Raw genomic sequence first — 16,233 nt, 5'->3', positions numbered from 1 at the left:
TAATCGTTGTGGGTGTCGTTCACAGCTTCGCTTTCCAACCACCTTCACCGGGTGGATTAGCACGCATTTTTTTTTTCTTTTCTTGCTTTTTTTTCTCCTCTTAACTGTTGTTTTCGTTTTCTTGTGTTCTGGCCAGGACGACAGACGGGGCGGCATACGGACTTTGCAGGAACGGAATGGGTTTATTCCATCATGACCAAGGGTGATACAAAAGAGAGGGCTCGCTAGAGGGCAAGCTCTATATATAGCCACCACGAGAGGTGGGGCAGATGGCGAGAGTGTGGTGACGACATGTCACGTGGCCCAAAGGCGCGCAATAAAACATCCCTCCGGACCTAATTGATAATATAACTTTGGTTGGTATCTCTCCGGCGGGCGCCTCTGTCGATGGGAGTACCTCCGTTGCCGCGGTGGCTGCACGGTGGCTGGTTGAAGGTCCTGACCAGTAGCGTCGTAGGTCCTTAGCGTCGAACATTGGCTGGTCGGAGTTGAACTCCGAAATACTTTTGTACACTTGCTGGTCTGGGCCGCCATCCGGGGTATTATCCCTTCATTGTGTTGGAAGGATCGAGCTGCTACGTGACTGGAGAGAGAGGATTTAAAGCTTATATTTTATTCGGAGGGCGGTTACTGCCGCATGTTTTCGCTCGGTCTTCTGAGGCAGTATTCAGCAGGATAGAAATGGTGATGATGTGCGGTCTGATTTGGTCCGTGTCGCTGTAGGGGGAATTGGCATGGGTCAGCCCCACGTCGGCAATCGTCGCTGGCGGTAGCGGTGATACGTCGAGGCCGCCACATGGCTCGAGAATGATGTCGATATCCCCATGGCAAGGGTATTAGAGGTGTGCGCCCTCTTTTCGGGGCGTCGACGTCGTGGACGCGGAGGGTTCTTTTTGCTGCCTTTTGCTTTGGTGGTCTCCGGAAGCTTGGGCCACATGGTGGCCAGTTTGGAGTGAGCACTGGTCCATCCAGACACGGTCAAACGCCACCCCCCTGGACAGGGTCTTCCTGTCCAGGCCTCCGAGGGGTGACCGCAGTCGGCGTGTGGCGCGGTTGCGAAGAGCACGTCCGAGTCGAGGTAAGCCTAAGAAGTCATAGCATCGGACCACCATTGTAGAGCCCGCAGGCACCGACGAATTCATTAAGGGGCGTCCGAATCACAAGAAATGGGAATCAGGTGAACACTTACGTTGTAAGGTATTGATGGCATGCCACTAGACGTGTGGGAAGGCAGGATCTGGGAAGAGCTTTTCGCGGAGCCGACGTAAGGCGCGGCATCCCGCCGCGCCTCTTCGGAGGAAAACACTCTTCGGAGGAAAAAAAGTGTTTTCCTCCGAAGAGGAAAACACTCTTCGGAGGAAAAAAAGACAGAGCTGTGGCGACTCTCGAGCCACTTTCTGGTGAAGTCTCGATGACGTCAAATAAGCTCGTTTGTGCGACTTCCGGCCGCCGACCAAAGCCACCGCCAGGAAACGTGACAGGTCTCTCGTTACGTGTGATCGCATCACTCCGATGCTAACGGGCAGTGAACGCAGTGGTAACCTTGTTTTTAGTGCTGGCCTCTACTGATGACGCCATCGCGTCACTGCACCGTAAACTTGAAAATATTTAATGATACTTGTTTATTTCTGTTAAAAGCTTGTTTGGTGGATGGATTAGAGCTGAGTAAGTTACCAAAGAATACGTCATTCAAATCTAATGAAGTTGCACTTCGTTTTCATAGCCTGTTTATCTTGTAACAGTAAGTACGGCCGGTCGCTTCAATTCCTGCCCCGTATTTTTACCGCCGTATGAAATATCCAAAGCCACAGGTGTTTTGGTTTCCCCTTCTCGCGTGTTATCTGAGTGAACCAAATTCACAGCTGCTGCAGGCACCGGATGTGAAAACGTGCTTAGCAATTTTGAGCCACCTATCCTTTCCACGGCGTAATCACACATAGTTCGCAGTAGCTCCAAGAGGCCGCAATTCGAGCAATCATGTACGGTGCGCCAGAAAACGACGGCCAGGAATACTGGCTAAAGGAGTGGCAACAAGGGCGCGCAGTTTGGCAAGGCGAAGGCGTTTTGGAGTGAGTATGAGTTTCTGAGCGTTCGTTGGCAAGTACACAAGGGCCCGTAACCCGATGTAGCATTTATGAATATCTAATCGCGTAAATGAGTCTCGAGAATTATTGGTGCGGAAATTAATGGCACATATGTAATTATCGCCGATAATAAGTGTATATTCCTTCCTGAGAATTCACTATTTGGTGGGAAACTACTGCGATTACCCGGCTAAGGCGCCTTTGAGTAGCCGCGGACAGTTCAATATGGTAGATGTAGGCCACCTAAGTGGCAAGTCCAAATTGATCATGTGAGTCAGAGAGAGACATATGGGTTCCAAAAATTCAAGGTGAGACCATTATTCATTTAAAAAAACAATTAATTTGTGCGCACTTTGACTAATTTGTGCGCACTTTGACTAACAAAAACAACTAATTTGTGCGCACTTTGAAAAGAGCTTAGCAAGTTTTTAGAGAGACCAACTGTCTGGTGAAAATTGCTTCAGCTTTGGCTGTTTTTTGTCTGTCCAATGGCCGGCCAACAAAATGAAGCTGAGGAGATCAATATTCATCCGCACTTCACATCTTTTTTTCAGACAAGGGGAAACCAGCGAGCAGAACGCAGGACAAGACGAGGAGGCACACACACAATACCGCTGGACTAACAACTGGTTTATTCGGCAGAAACACGTCACATTTATACACAAAAACCTGCGCGCGCACACACTTTTGAACAACGTGAAGAGCTGAACTATAAAGATAAGAATTCTAATTCCTTTTCCGGGATAACAACCAAAGGATCACTAACGCAACTCTGTTTATTTTTCCTTATTAAATACGCTTCTAGAAGTTCGCGCTCACGTCTCGTTTTCCCACGACCGATAGTGCTAGCGAGGTGAAACCGTGGGGCACAATTCTGGCAATCTTTTACATGCAAAGCTAGATTGCTTCCCGTGCCCGAGCCTAAGGTTCCTCGGTGCTGCCTCAGGCGTTCATTTAGGCACCCGCCAGTCTGCCCAATGTGTATTTTTCCACAGGACAATGGGATAGAATAAACCACCCCCACTGCGCACATGGTGAACCTCGAATGGTGGTTAGTTTTGCAAGTGTCAGCTCGACCCGCCGCGGTGGCTCAGTGGCTAAGGCGTTGCGCTGCTGAGCACGAGGTCGCGGGTTCGATTCCCGGCCGCGGCGGCCGCTTTTCTGATGGAGGCGAAAAGCAAAAACGCCCGTGTGTACGAGATTTCGGCGCACGATAAAGACCCCCAGGTGGTCAAAATTAATCCGGAGCCCTCCACTACGGCGCGCCTCATCGCCTGCGTTGCGTCGGTGCGTTAAACCCCACAATCAATCGAGTGTCAGCTTGCCTCTTCCCACCCGAGATTTGGGGGCACAGACCAGAAAGTTTGCGGGAGCAGAGAAAACCATGTTGACACCATATTTTTGAGCCACTTTTTTCAGCCCATGGGAAGTCTTGTGGAAGTAAGGGATGATTTTAAACTTATTTCTCCCTTCTTCCGCTGGGCAACCAGGCCTTGCAGTAAGTTTTTTCTTCATTTTCTTACCCAAGGATTCACCCACCACCAGCAAAACCTGAGAGGGAAACCCAGACGCCTTACACCGGTCAACCTGTTCTGCCAGACTTTGGTGCATCACATGCGGGTAACGTTTCTTCACAGCATTCATGAAACACAAATTTACTATGCTGCGCTTCACCAACTTCGAGTGCGCCGATTGATACGGCAAAAGCGCCTTTTTAGACAGAGGGGCATATTTCCAACACACGTGTCGGTCGGGCAAAAAAGAAATTTCTAAATCTAAGAACCTAATGGTCTTGTCACCAGGCACCTCTTTTGTAAAATCCAGGTTCTTGGAACATGTACTAAAAACAGTTAAAATCTGGTCTGCCACAAGCGTGGGCTGGTCTGTTTCAGTTAAATTCAAAAGTACTAGAAAATCATCAACATACCTAAAAACCCTAACCACCCGTGTGTCTCGAAGTGCAACCTGTAGCGCCAAGTCAAACTTGGCTAAAAAAATGTTACAAGAACAGGCGCGAGACAAGAGCCAATACAAATCCCTCGGTTTTGCACAAAAAACTTGTCGCCATGCTGTACAATCGTTGAAATCAAGTAAACTTTTAAAAGCTCTAGAAAAGAATCCAGAGTGATGCCGCACGCATTCTGGAATAAACAATCCCGGTTGCTTCAATTAGTTCGCGCACTGCCCTGAAAAGTTCGTCATGGGGAACCGAATAAAACAAATCCACAACGTCCACGGAAAAGGCTGCATTGGCACTGGGAAAACCGCGTTGAAGGCACTCAACCAGGCTCATTGAGCTCTGCAGCAGAAAAGAGTCTGTAGGCACCAGGACTTCTAAGGACGTTTTCAGGAAACTGGACACTACATTCTGTCAGGAGCCTTCTTCTGTGACGGTCGCCCTGAGGGAGTAATCAGGCTTGTGAGACTTCGCGGTGAAAAACACTCGCAGTACACCCTGTTGGCTACTCCGGACTTCTTTTTCCAGCCTCTCCAAATTCAACCGGTTTAGAAGACTCAAGGCTAATGCCTTGGCCTTACGCGGTTTTAAGTCTGACTCCCTGAAATTCCCTGAACGAAACAACATGCAGCGGGCACACCAGTGACGTACCTGGAAGGGGCTTCCCTTCCATCACAATTTGACAGCATCCTGAAGATGGGTCCTAAGTACTCCCTGGAGCCACGGGCCCGAAAGCATGAGCTTCTAGCTGCGGTGCACAGAGTGGCTGATAAGGCCCCATTCGAGGAAAGGACCCACTGCGTCTCGGAGGGTGTGGATTGCCTTAGGAGGACCTGGACTGGCCGCCACGGGACGAGCAAGAATCTGCGCTCTTTGGTCACCCACTTTCAACAGGAAGGTCTTTCCTTGCTGCAAGCCGACAAGGAAGGTGGTTTGCTGTTCTCCCCTCTTCTCATTTCAAGATAAAGGCGACTGAAGCTATCGACAAGAATTTCAGGGAGTCAGGATTAAAACCGCGTAAGGCCAAGGCATTAGCCTTGAGTCTTCTAAACCGGTTGAATTTAGAGAGGCTGGAAAAAGAAGTCCAGAGTAGCCAACAGGGTGTACTGCGAGTGTTTTTCACCGCGAAGACTCACAAGCCTGATTACTCCCTCAGGGCGATCGTCACAGAAGACGGCTCCTGACAGAAAGTAGTGTCCAGTTTCCTGAAAAAGTCCTTAGAAGTCCTGGTGCCAACAGACCCTTTTCTGCTGCAGAGCTCAATGAGCCTGGTTGAGTGCCTTCAACGCGGTTTTCCCAGTGCCAATGCTGCCTTTTCCGGGGACGTTGTGGACTTGTTTTATTCGGTTCCACATGACGAACTAAAACTTTTAAGGCAGTGCGCGAACTAATTGGAGCAACCGGGATTGTTTCATTCCAGAATGCGTGCGGCATCACTCTGGATTCTTTTCTAGAGCTTTTAAAGTTTACTTGATTTCAACGATTGTACAGCATGGCGACAAGTTTTTTGTGCAAAACCGAGGGATTTGTATTGGCTCTTGTGTCGCGCCTGTTCGTTGTAACATTTTGTTAGCCAAGTTGGACTTGGTGCTACAGGTTGCACTTCGAGACACACGGGTGGTTAGGGTTTTTGGGTATGTTGATGATTTTCTAGTACTTTTGAATTTAACTGAAACTGACCACCTCACGCTTGTGGCAGACCAAATTTTAACTGTTTTTAGTACATGTTCCAAGAACCTGGATTTTACAAAAGAGGTGCCTGGTGACAAGACCATTAGGTTCTTAGATTTAGAAATTTCTTTTTTACCCTACCGACACGTGTGTTGGAAATATGCCCCTCTGTCTAAAAAGGCGCTTTTGCCGTATCAATCGGCGCACTCGAAGTTGGTGAAGCGCAGCACAGTAAATTAGTGTTTCATGAATGCTTTGAAGAAACGTTGCCCGCATGTGATGCACCAAAGTCTGGCAGAACAGGTTGACCGGTGTAAGGCGTCTGGGTTTCCCTCTCAGGTTTTGCTGGTGGTGGGTGAATCCTTGGGTAAGAAAATGAAGAAAACATTTACTGCAAGACCTGGTTGCCCAGCGGAAGAAGGGAGAAATAAGTTTGAAGTCATCCCTTACTTTCACAAGATTTCCCATGGGCTGAAAAAAAGTGGCTCAAAAATATGGTGTCAACATGGTTTTCTCTGCTGCCCGCAAACTTTCTGGTCTGTGCCCACAAATCTCGGGTGGGAAGAGGCAAGCTGACACTTGCAAAACTAACCACCAGACGAGGTTCACCATGTGCGCAGTGGGGGTGGTTTATTCTATCCCATTGTCCTGTGGAAAAATACACATTGGGCAGACTGGCGGGTGCCTAAATGAACGCCTGAGGCAGCACCGAGGAACCTTAGGCTCGGGCACGGGAATCAATCTAGCTTTGCATGTAAAAGATTGCCAGAATTGTGCCCCACGGTTTCACCTCGCTAGCACTATCGGTCGTGGGAAAACGAGACGTGAGCGGGAACTGCTAGAAGCGTATTTAATAAGAAAAAATAAACAGACTTGCGTTAGTGATCCTTCGGTTGTTATCACGGAAAAGGAATTCGAATTCTCATCTTTATAGTTCAGCTCTTCAGATTGTTCTAAAGTGTCCGCGCGCGCAGGTTTTGGCGTATAAATGTGATGTGTTTCTGCCGAATAAACCAGTTGTTAGTCCAGCGGTGTTGTGTGTGTGCCTCCTCCTCTTGTCTGCGTTCTGCTCGCTGGTTTCCCCTTGTCTGAAAATTATGAACCAACTAGCCCAGCAATTCACTCTCTTTTACTTCACATCATAGAGCAAATGTATTTATCGTACCATGTATATAGACATTGCATATGTAGATACTAGCGTGCGTCGTATATCTCATATTTTACCATCTTACACTTTTAGATATCATCAAATGGCCAGTAACAGCTCAAAAAAGCCGAAAACAAACTAGCAGAGGCTTTGATGGTGAACACCGGAGCATTGATGTCATATGAATGCCTAAAACTTCCTCAGCATTTCAAGATATTAGGGGGGTATTGCATCGATGCTACATGGTTTTAAGAACCACTGAGCGCACGAACACTCAGTGTAGTTTTAGGTCGCAAACATTTGCCTCTACGAGAACTCATTTGAGGCTGCTGATAATGCGTTTTCTGGCGGCTGTAAAAGAGACATTTATTTCAGGTGCAAAAAGAAGTTCATTTTTTCCTCCTTATAACCATGTAAAAAATGATAAATGTGATACTGATGCCCTAGCGAGGCTAATTTTGACAGCTACTTCGCTAAGGAAAAAACGAATGGATGCCGACAAGGAAGCCCCGATCACAAGCGCTGACTTACAAGTTAAGGCTTAGTGCAGAAAGGGCCACATGGATATGAATGCAGTGAATTTAACTTTGCGGCCGAAAACAAAAGAATTTCAAGCGCCGTTTCTGTTCTTTACGAACTCCAGGAGGAATCCACGCTTATTTCTTCCAAAGTTACAGTAGGCTGGGGGCCACCCCAGCCAGTGAAGCTTTGTGTTTTCGCTGCTAGTAAGGCACGCTGGATCAGGTTCTGCTGATACAGCAGGTCCGATCTCGTCCCCGCGCATCACCACTGTTCCGGAGTAGGTGGGGGCGTCGAAAAGGGGTGTTGCGGGTAGATAAATGCGAGATGGGGTAGCAGTTATTGTCGAAATATTAATAAAAATGTTACGCTCACATATTCTTCCTTCATTATCGTAACATTGAATGTTTTGATTTTCTCTCCTGGTTTGAGCGGTCTTTCTACCTAGCACTTGGTCATTCCACGCGAAACGTCCCAGCCCAAAAATCGACCATCGCCAATTCTATTGAAAAAAATTGTGCTAGTATCTCATGAGGTGAGGGAGGTCTGCACTGAGTATTTTCGCCGAAAAAAATTTTTTCGGTCGTCTGCGTGCTCCTGGAAGTTTCTCCAAACACGCAAATTGGGGCTGGAGATAATAAATTTTAAATAAAGAGTGAAACTATGTAGAATGGCAAATACAATTTTAGAGCAATCTGCTTGCATTGTTCTTCGGTGTGGGGCCATGATTGAAGCGATGCAAGTATTTTTGGTGGTGTACTAGCTAAGTAAAAAGGCAAGAAATGGCGCGTTTAAACGATTTTTTTATAAAGGCACTGTTGAAACTTCAGCTCTAATATTTCCGTCGTGCATTTACATGTTCCTGAGGTGTCTACGAAAAATAATTTAGGTCGCTAAAAGAGCTTACTTTTCAAGACAAGTGCTTACAAAGATGACAAAAAATGAGTTTTTGCCAAACTTCAGACCTAAATAAAGAACCGAGGCCCTCGAGTTAAAATTACATATTACCGCTCATTATACGCACGAACACTTCATCTTTTAATGCCGAAAATTTCATTCGAGTAAATTTTGTTTAAGGCGAGAAAAAAAATTTTGAAGTTCGCAATCCCTCGCACTTGTGTGCACTACGTAACGGCGTCCCCATCTCGGAACGTCCACGTGCTGCCGGCCTTTTTTAGGGCGCAGCCCTACCTCGCCGGTTCGTGGGAGCCGCGTTACCGTCACCGCGACCGAGCCAACGGTGGCTGGACCAACGAATGAAAGGAAAAGCGAATGATTAAAGAAAGCAAAGGAGTGTTGCGAAGTTGGGAGGGGAGGGCGGCTCGCCGTGGCGGCGCGAACCAGCGTTCTCCGAAATTCTGCGGTGGGTCAGGGGGGGAGGGGGGGGGGGCGGTATTCTAAGCCCGCACGAGGTGCTCGACGGCTCGAAACTTGGCGAAAACGTGAAGGGGATGTGCACGTGACTCTAGTGCCTAGAATATTTTTTAGTCACTATAGCGTGACTACGATTTGCGTTCGCTTAAGACGAAGTTCGCGGTGTTTTCCTGAGGCGCACTTCGTGCCGCCGATGCAGAGGCTAGTCAGCGCTGCCGTTGAGAGAACCCACGAGTGCGTGCTGCCTCAGCGCATGCGTTCAAATATCGCATTAGGGAGTATCGTAATCGCAGGCCAATTTTTTGTCATGCGTGCGTACATCGGGCTCTCATGTAAACGAACATTCTTTGTGTCGTTTGAAATCAGAAAAAAATACACCGTAAATCAGAAAAAAATACACCGTAAACGTCATACATCGTCCAGTTCGCTACTTTCTTTTCTATTTTTGGGACGTCGCAAGTCACTAAAGGGAACGTGGCAAGTGAGCGTTTTGTAGCGGCTTTTGGCAGCGAGCTTAACCTCACTCTTGTATGATGCGGGAGACGAAATGTCGCAGAGTCATTTTCCCCTGCGTAGCGCAGTTCACCTGGCCCACGCATATTTACCGCGCTGGTGTTTGTAATGTAATTTTAGACTATAGAGTCCTTTGCAAGACCTCGCCTGAAGAACAAGAGTTGTCGGTAAGTCATTGTCTGCAAGAAGAAACTCACCATCGGCTGGAGACGAATAATCGTCTGCAACTTGTCGTCTGCGGGAAAACTGTCTACGAGGCATCGCTTCCAGAAGAAGAATCGTCTGCAAGTCATCGTCTGCCGAGGCAAAATCGCCTAAAAGTTACCGTCTGCTTCCACGGGTCCCTTTGCACTAGCTCGGATCATTTCGTACGCGGAAACCGGTCAAGCGAAGTCGGGACGAACCGACATTGAACATCATATATGGCACAGAACTCGGTCGTAAAACCTGAAAATGAGTGCTGACACCCAAACTTGTGCTCGAACTGCTTTCGGATCACCATCTTCTGAATGTGAAGGTGAGAAAAAACATTGGTTTCAACGCCCCGCGTGAAAATGGGTGAGCAGGAAAATCAGAACGGTTTGCCCACAAACTGCCGCAAGAAACAGAACATGATAGTTTGTACTGTGAAATACTGCAAACTTGCCTGTTTCGCAATGGCCTTGTCGAATCTGATATTGCTGCTAAGAATTCGTGTAAGCTGCGGCTTCGTGTTCGTTGTAATTAACTGCCGCTAATAGTTATCCATGACGCCTGGTGAGATGAAACAGTTTTGTGTTTATTTAGGCAGTCCAAAGTTGTACAAAGTGTTTCCGTATTGTTCTTTTGAAGCACTAGATGCAGCGTCTTCCTTAATCTAACCATTACTGAAGACGCCCGTGTATTGATAGGTAGCGGAAAAATTAGAATGGTTGACAACTCCACTGCAAAGTTATTATGACATGCAAGTGAAACATGGCTAGCAGATAGAGTCGTCTCAGCCGCCAATAACACCATGATTGTTTCATCCATATAATGTATATAGCGAGCTACGAAGCATTCGCAAAGAAGTCTGCTTTGCCCCAAGATATATTTGTATGTCTTGATATGACACTGGGCCCCATTGAGGCATTTGGGAGAATTTTTCGGTATGAAGCGTCGCTGTAAAATGTTGCCAGGGACAACGCGCAGATATAACTGCTGCGTAGATCGGCAAGAGTGCCTCAACTGACAGACTGTATCAGAATTTACTGGGTGACCCGTTCAACCCCGCTATATCGAACAGCATAGGTCATATTGAGGGCATAAAACCCTCATGAATAAAATAACTTTTTCTCTAAAAGGTTGAGGCCTTTTGTCTATGGGACTTTAAATTAGTGTGCAGTCGAAATGTGCATGTTTCCGGAGGCTTACGCGTAGGCTTGGTCCTTTTTTTTTTTCAGGAAACAAACTTCCTCCATGCACCTTCGGGCCGCGGAATTGCCACAAAACTGCTTACTGCAGACAGCGGCAACTCACAATTGTGCGTGAACTGTCGGACCTACATCAGCGCCTCCTCAAGCTGCGCTCAAAGCAAAGCCTTCATAAGGAAACAACAATTTGTGAACACCACAAGCAACTTTACCTCCACCGGTACACTTCCAAAATGGCATCGAAATTGTGCTCGGACCCACTTTTCAGACATCCAAAGCTCTGCCGTGAGTCCACAGTGATCACAATGGCCCTCGTTGATGCCCACCCTTCACTTGACCTCGTTCCAGGAAACCGAATTTGCGAAGCTTGTAAGCGGCAGTTATATAGCACTCGAAAAATATCGACTTCCGTGCCGCTGAGAGAACACCTCAACGCCATGTGCTCGCAAGGTAAAGTTGAAGATTCCGGTAATGAAACTGGAGATGAGGACTCAAAAGCAGCTGCTGGTAGCCGCGTTAAAAGAAAACGGCTGCAGCTCGAGTCACAGTTGTGCAGGAAGAAAAACACGAAAACGTTCTGGGAGAACCCAACAGGAGCGATGCCTACATCCATGGTAGTGTCCCACCTATCCACATGTGACGCACATGAGGGTGGCGAATTGCTTCTCAGTGATTATGCGATCTTACTGAACGACCTGAAAAACAAGTTTTCTAGTGAAGAGAGGCGAGAAAGAAAGGTTGAATACCTTACTTTGGCCCCCCATTCATGGTCTCGTGAAAAAACAATGCAATTCTTTGGAGCATCCGAACGACAAGTTCGAGAGGCAATGAAAATCAAGGCTACCAGTGGCATTCTAGGCACCCGGGAAAGAAAACGTGGTCGCCCAATTAGTGAAGAAGTGAAAGCGTCAATTAGAGCATTCTACGAAGATGATTCGGTGTCGTACTGCCTACCAGGCAAAAAGGACTCTTTGCAAGGCCACCAAAAGAGACTTTTGTTGATGAACCTCAAAGAGATGCATGAAGAATGGAAGAGGACGTCCGATTTAAAATGCGGATTTTCAACATTCGCGGCTTTGCGTCCTCCACACTGTGTTCTGGCTGGCGGAAGCGGTACGCACACAGTGTGTGTCTGCATGAGCCACCAGAATTTTAAGTTAATGCTCCACTCTAGTGGCCTCAAGGAAACAACGGAAGAACTGTTGTCTACGACAGTGTGCCAACTCGATAACGAAGACTGCATTTTCGACAAATGCCCAACCTGCCCTGGTACGGCTTACGCAGAGAGACTCCTCCAGCGGAGTCTTGGTGACGTCTTCGAGAGCAAGGGCAGCATACATGTCCAGCAATGGATCAGTGGAATGCGCTGTAGACTTGAGACGATTGTTTTAACCCCTGAAGAATTTTCGGCCAAGTTCATGGACATGCTGAACCAGCTTAAGGTCCACCATTTTATCAGTAAGCAGCAAGCCAGCTACTTCCGATACCTTAAGGCCAACATAAGGCAAGACGAGGCCATCATGGTGATGGACTTTGCTGAAAATTACAGCTTCATCGTCCAGGACGCACCACAGGCATACCATTGGGTGAACACGCAGGCCACAATACACCCTGTAGTTATGTATTTTCGCAACCAAGAAAGCAACCCTGCAGACATTTCTGTGCGCTCTTTTGCTATTATCTCTGACTGTTTGGAGCACGACACAGTTGCTGTGGACACATTTCAGAGCGCAGTGCTCGAAATACAGAAACAGGATCTGCCTCAACTAAAAAAAATTCATTACTTCTCTGATGGAGCTTCTTCGCAATACAAGAACAAAAAAAACTTCTTGAATCTTTGCTACCACGAGGAGGACCATAAAATGTTGGCCGAATGGAATTTCTTCGCCACTTCACACGGCAAAAGCGCATGTGACGGCGTCGGAGGCACAATTAAACGTCTGGCAGCAAGAGCAAGTCTCCAGAGTCCTTTTCAAGGTCAGATTCAGACCCCACAGGACCTGTATTCTTGGGCTAAAAACAACATTAAAGGAATAACAGTAATCTGGGTTCCCAGTTCAAAAATACAAGAAACAAGGACACAACTTGGTTCAAGATTCGCCATGGCAATTCCAGTCAAAGGAACGCGACAATTCCATCACTTCAGACCAGCTACGCTTTCAACACTTCGTGTTGCCATTACATCCTTCTCAAGCTCCGAAGAAATTCAGGTAAAAAAACGAGAATGAACAACAAGGCAGTCTTCTTTGACGCTGGCTATTGAACTGGTGAATAGTTGAACATCTGTGGATAAGAAATGGAGGCAAAGGAAACATGTTTCGAGTTTGCAGTAAAAAGTATCCTGCGGTGAATGTGCAATGGCCAGGAAAAGTGCGGTGTGCAGGGAAAAATGACTGTGTGACACTTCTTCCTCCACATCAGACAAGAGTGAGCTGAAGCTCGCTGATTACAGCCGTTACAAAGCGCTCACTGGTTGTGTTCGCCTTAGTGACTGTGGGAAGTCCCCAAAATAAAAAGAAGTGGTGAACTGGGCTATTTATGACGTTTACGGTGTATTTTTTTTCTGATTTCCAGCAACACAAACAATATTCGTTAGCGGAGAGTCCGGTGTACGCATGCATGAGAAAAAAAAAGGCCGGCAGCACGTGGACGTTCCGAGATGGGGACGCCGTTACGTAGTGCACACAAGTGCGAGGGATTGCGAACTTCAAAATTTTTTTTCTCGCCTTAAACAAAATTTACTCGAATGAAATTTTCGACATTAAAAGATGAAGTGTTCGTGCGTATAATGAGCGGTAATATGTAATTTTAACTCGAGGGCCTCGGTTCTTTATTTAGGTCTGAAGTTTGGCAAAAACTCATTTTTTGTCATCTTTGTAAGCACTTGTCTTGAAAAGTAAGCTCTTTTAACGACCTAAATTATTTTTCATAGACACCTCAAGAACATGTAAATGCACGACGGAAATATTAGAGCTGAAGTTTCAACAGTGCCTTTATAAAAAAATCGTTTAAACGCGCCATTTCTTGCCTTTTTACTTAGCTAGTACACCACCAAAAATACTTGCATCGCTTCAATCATGGCCCCACACCGAAGAACAATGCAAGCAGATTGCTCTAAAATTGTATTTGCCATTCTACATAGTTTCACTCTTTATTTAAAATTTATTATCTCCAGCCCCAATTTGCGTGTTTGGAGAAACTTCCAGGAGCACGCACACGACCGAAAAATTTTTTTTCGGCGAAAATACTCAGTGCAGACCTCCCTCACCTCATGAGATACTAGCACAATTTTTTTCAATAGAATTGGCGATGGTCGATTTTTGGGCTGGGACGTTTCGCGTGGAATGACCCTTTAACAAGTCGAAGAGGGCCGTATTCAATAGCGTGGCAGCTACCCAGCGACTGATTTGTCGGCACTCATCAGTCGCATCACACGGTCATCGCGTCCTTTCGCGTCAGTGTGAACTCGAATCGTGTCGCTCCGCGTCTTTCCCGAATTTTCACAGAAACTGAGATTCAACTACCTCGAAACCTAAACGTTCCTGTTTGTCGCAGTAGATCGCTTTTGTGGAGGCCGAAGACACGCGGGGTTGGGCCATGCGTCCGTACAGGGGCCGGCAATCATGAGGGGTGAGGTAGTGCTGGCCGGTCAGGTTGCATAGAAACGGAAAAATAGCAACCAAAGAACGATTATTCATCAGTGTGAACACAGGTCTCCTCAACGCGCATAGGACTGCATATTGGCTTGCCCCCTCCAATTAAAGGCACAAATTTTAGTCGCATTAGCACGCATTATGTAGTTCGCAATAACTGGAAACAGCAGAAAGGAAGTTATGCCTAATTGGTATAAAACTGAGTCCTCTTTTGGAGTCAGTTCTTCCGCCAGTGCATCTGGGGCATACGTTGGGTGTATTAATTTTTATTATATAATTCCGGTGACGTCTCAGACTACGTGCTATATGCCGAGGTTAATTGTTAGCCACTATCTGTGTAGCTTTTTCTTCGAAGATGATTGCCACGTTTAGAATTCTGCCTCGCCAAGGAGTGAGATGTGGTATTTCGCAGATCTCACATCTGGTTTGCCAATTCTGGTTGTCTTAATTTTCTCTGTTTCTCTCCACAAATATTATGAACGCTTTTTGGTAATTTTAATTGCAGACTAACCATGTAATGATCCCCTCAATCACTTCCTGAAGCTGTAGCTCTTCCACTCTTTACGCCTTGATTGATAGTTTTGCCTTCTGTTACAAGCGCTCCATTGTTTCCGCATTTTTTCATGGCACACACTCGTCTCATCCTTTTGGAAATAGTTTCTGACACAGGTCTTTGTCCTTAGGCAGTCAGCTCGGGCCTCGGAAAGCAACGCACTCCCTTTGCTGTTATGGCAAATATTTTTTCTTGAGCCCTGTTTGCCTGCTGTATAGATTCTGGAGGACTTTTTTGTTTTCATATTTTCCCCCGATCTAACCACCTCCGCTTCTTTGAACGTTCTTTGAAGTCCGTTGGTATCAATTATTTTGCATTTTGTCGTTAGCTTTCTGGTCCTCTTCCACCTTTGGGTTTCCACCCTTTTAAGTTAAAAGCACCCGTTCAATCTCGTTTCTCATTTGTTCTCGCCCATTTCTACTGATAAACGATGATGGTGATTGATGATTGATAGTGGTATCTTCTTTGTACGTTGTCATGATCTGTCATCTTACCAAAAAAATTTATATACCTAATTTTTGTACTCTTCGTCTAATACTACCGGTGCTCTTATGGCAGGCACAAAGAACTAATTAGGCACAAAACACTTATTTTATCTGTGGAGGTGGTAGCTGTCCTAGGCAATATTCCACTCTCCGCTTTTCGTCAACCGGCATCCTAATCTATTTTTCGTCGCCTCGACAGCGTTCAAGTTGTTTGCCTCTGTGCTGCCCTTAAATACTAGGGCGTCTGTAATCCGAATATATCCCTCATGTAGATTGGGTGGATACACTCGCATTTTAACACTATCTGCCTCTGAGTTTCTGGTTCTTTTTCGCAGACCACGCATGCCGCATCATTTTGTGTATACTTCCCCAGAAAGCTCTCAGTTCGCGTATAATCTCCTCTACCCTCAAAAACCAAAGCACTGCCCTTGGAATTAAATCAGAAATTTTCCTTTCTGATGACCAATTTATCAGCCCTGTACATTGTCATGCGAAGAAATCACATGACCACAGGAAACATTACTCCAAGAAGAAAACATTTCAAACTCAGCAACAAGATGACAAAGAAGACGACGCAAGGCACGCGGCGCCAAGGTCATTGCCCGGGCTACGGCGATGAGCGCTCGACATTAGAGTACGAGCTTGCGCCGGTCCCGGGCCAATCGGAAGCGGCCAGCGACAGCGGCTGACGGCAGAGGGGAGCCAGAGAAGAAGAGGACAGAGAGGGAAGAGAGACCGGAACGCTGGCGGCCGGGTGCCCTGACCCGGGCCACGTCCAAGAGGCCCTTCACAACGGAACTCCTGACGCCCTCTCCCGCAAGCAAGTTGTCTCGTCGGACATCGGCAGAAGGAAGCGACGTTCCAAGACAGCTGCGTCGGCTCTTCA

The 16,233-nt window shown here is 46.8% G+C and overlaps 1 protein-coding gene across 1 annotated transcript in view; it reads left to right on the top strand.

Annotated features, from left to right (window-relative positions):
• The first annotated feature begins 1,907 nt into the window (after nt 1-1,907).
• LOC144163289 (putative thiopurine S-methyltransferase) overlaps nt 1,908-16,233 on the top strand; it is a 95,022-nt gene continuing 80,696 nt past the window's right edge. Inside the window, exon 1 of the mRNA XM_077694196.1 lies at nt 1,908-2,069. Coding sequence (XP_077550322.1) covers nt 1,978-2,069 — 92 coding nt within the window. The 5' untranslated portion in view covers nt 1,908-1,977. The remainder of the gene's footprint in view (nt 2,070-16,233) is intronic.

The sequence above is a fragment of the Haemaphysalis longicornis genome, unplaced genomic scaffold, assembly GCF_048455015.1.
Source record: "Haemaphysalis longicornis isolate Haplotype H1 unplaced genomic scaffold, Haemaphysalis longicornis Haplotype H1 scaffold_1, whole genome shotgun sequence".
Taxonomy (NCBI): Eukaryota; Metazoa; Arthropoda; class Arachnida; order Ixodida; family Ixodidae; genus Haemaphysalis; species Haemaphysalis longicornis.
Note: the sequence above shows the minus strand (reverse complement) of the source record. Positions and strands in the feature narration are given on the sequence as shown.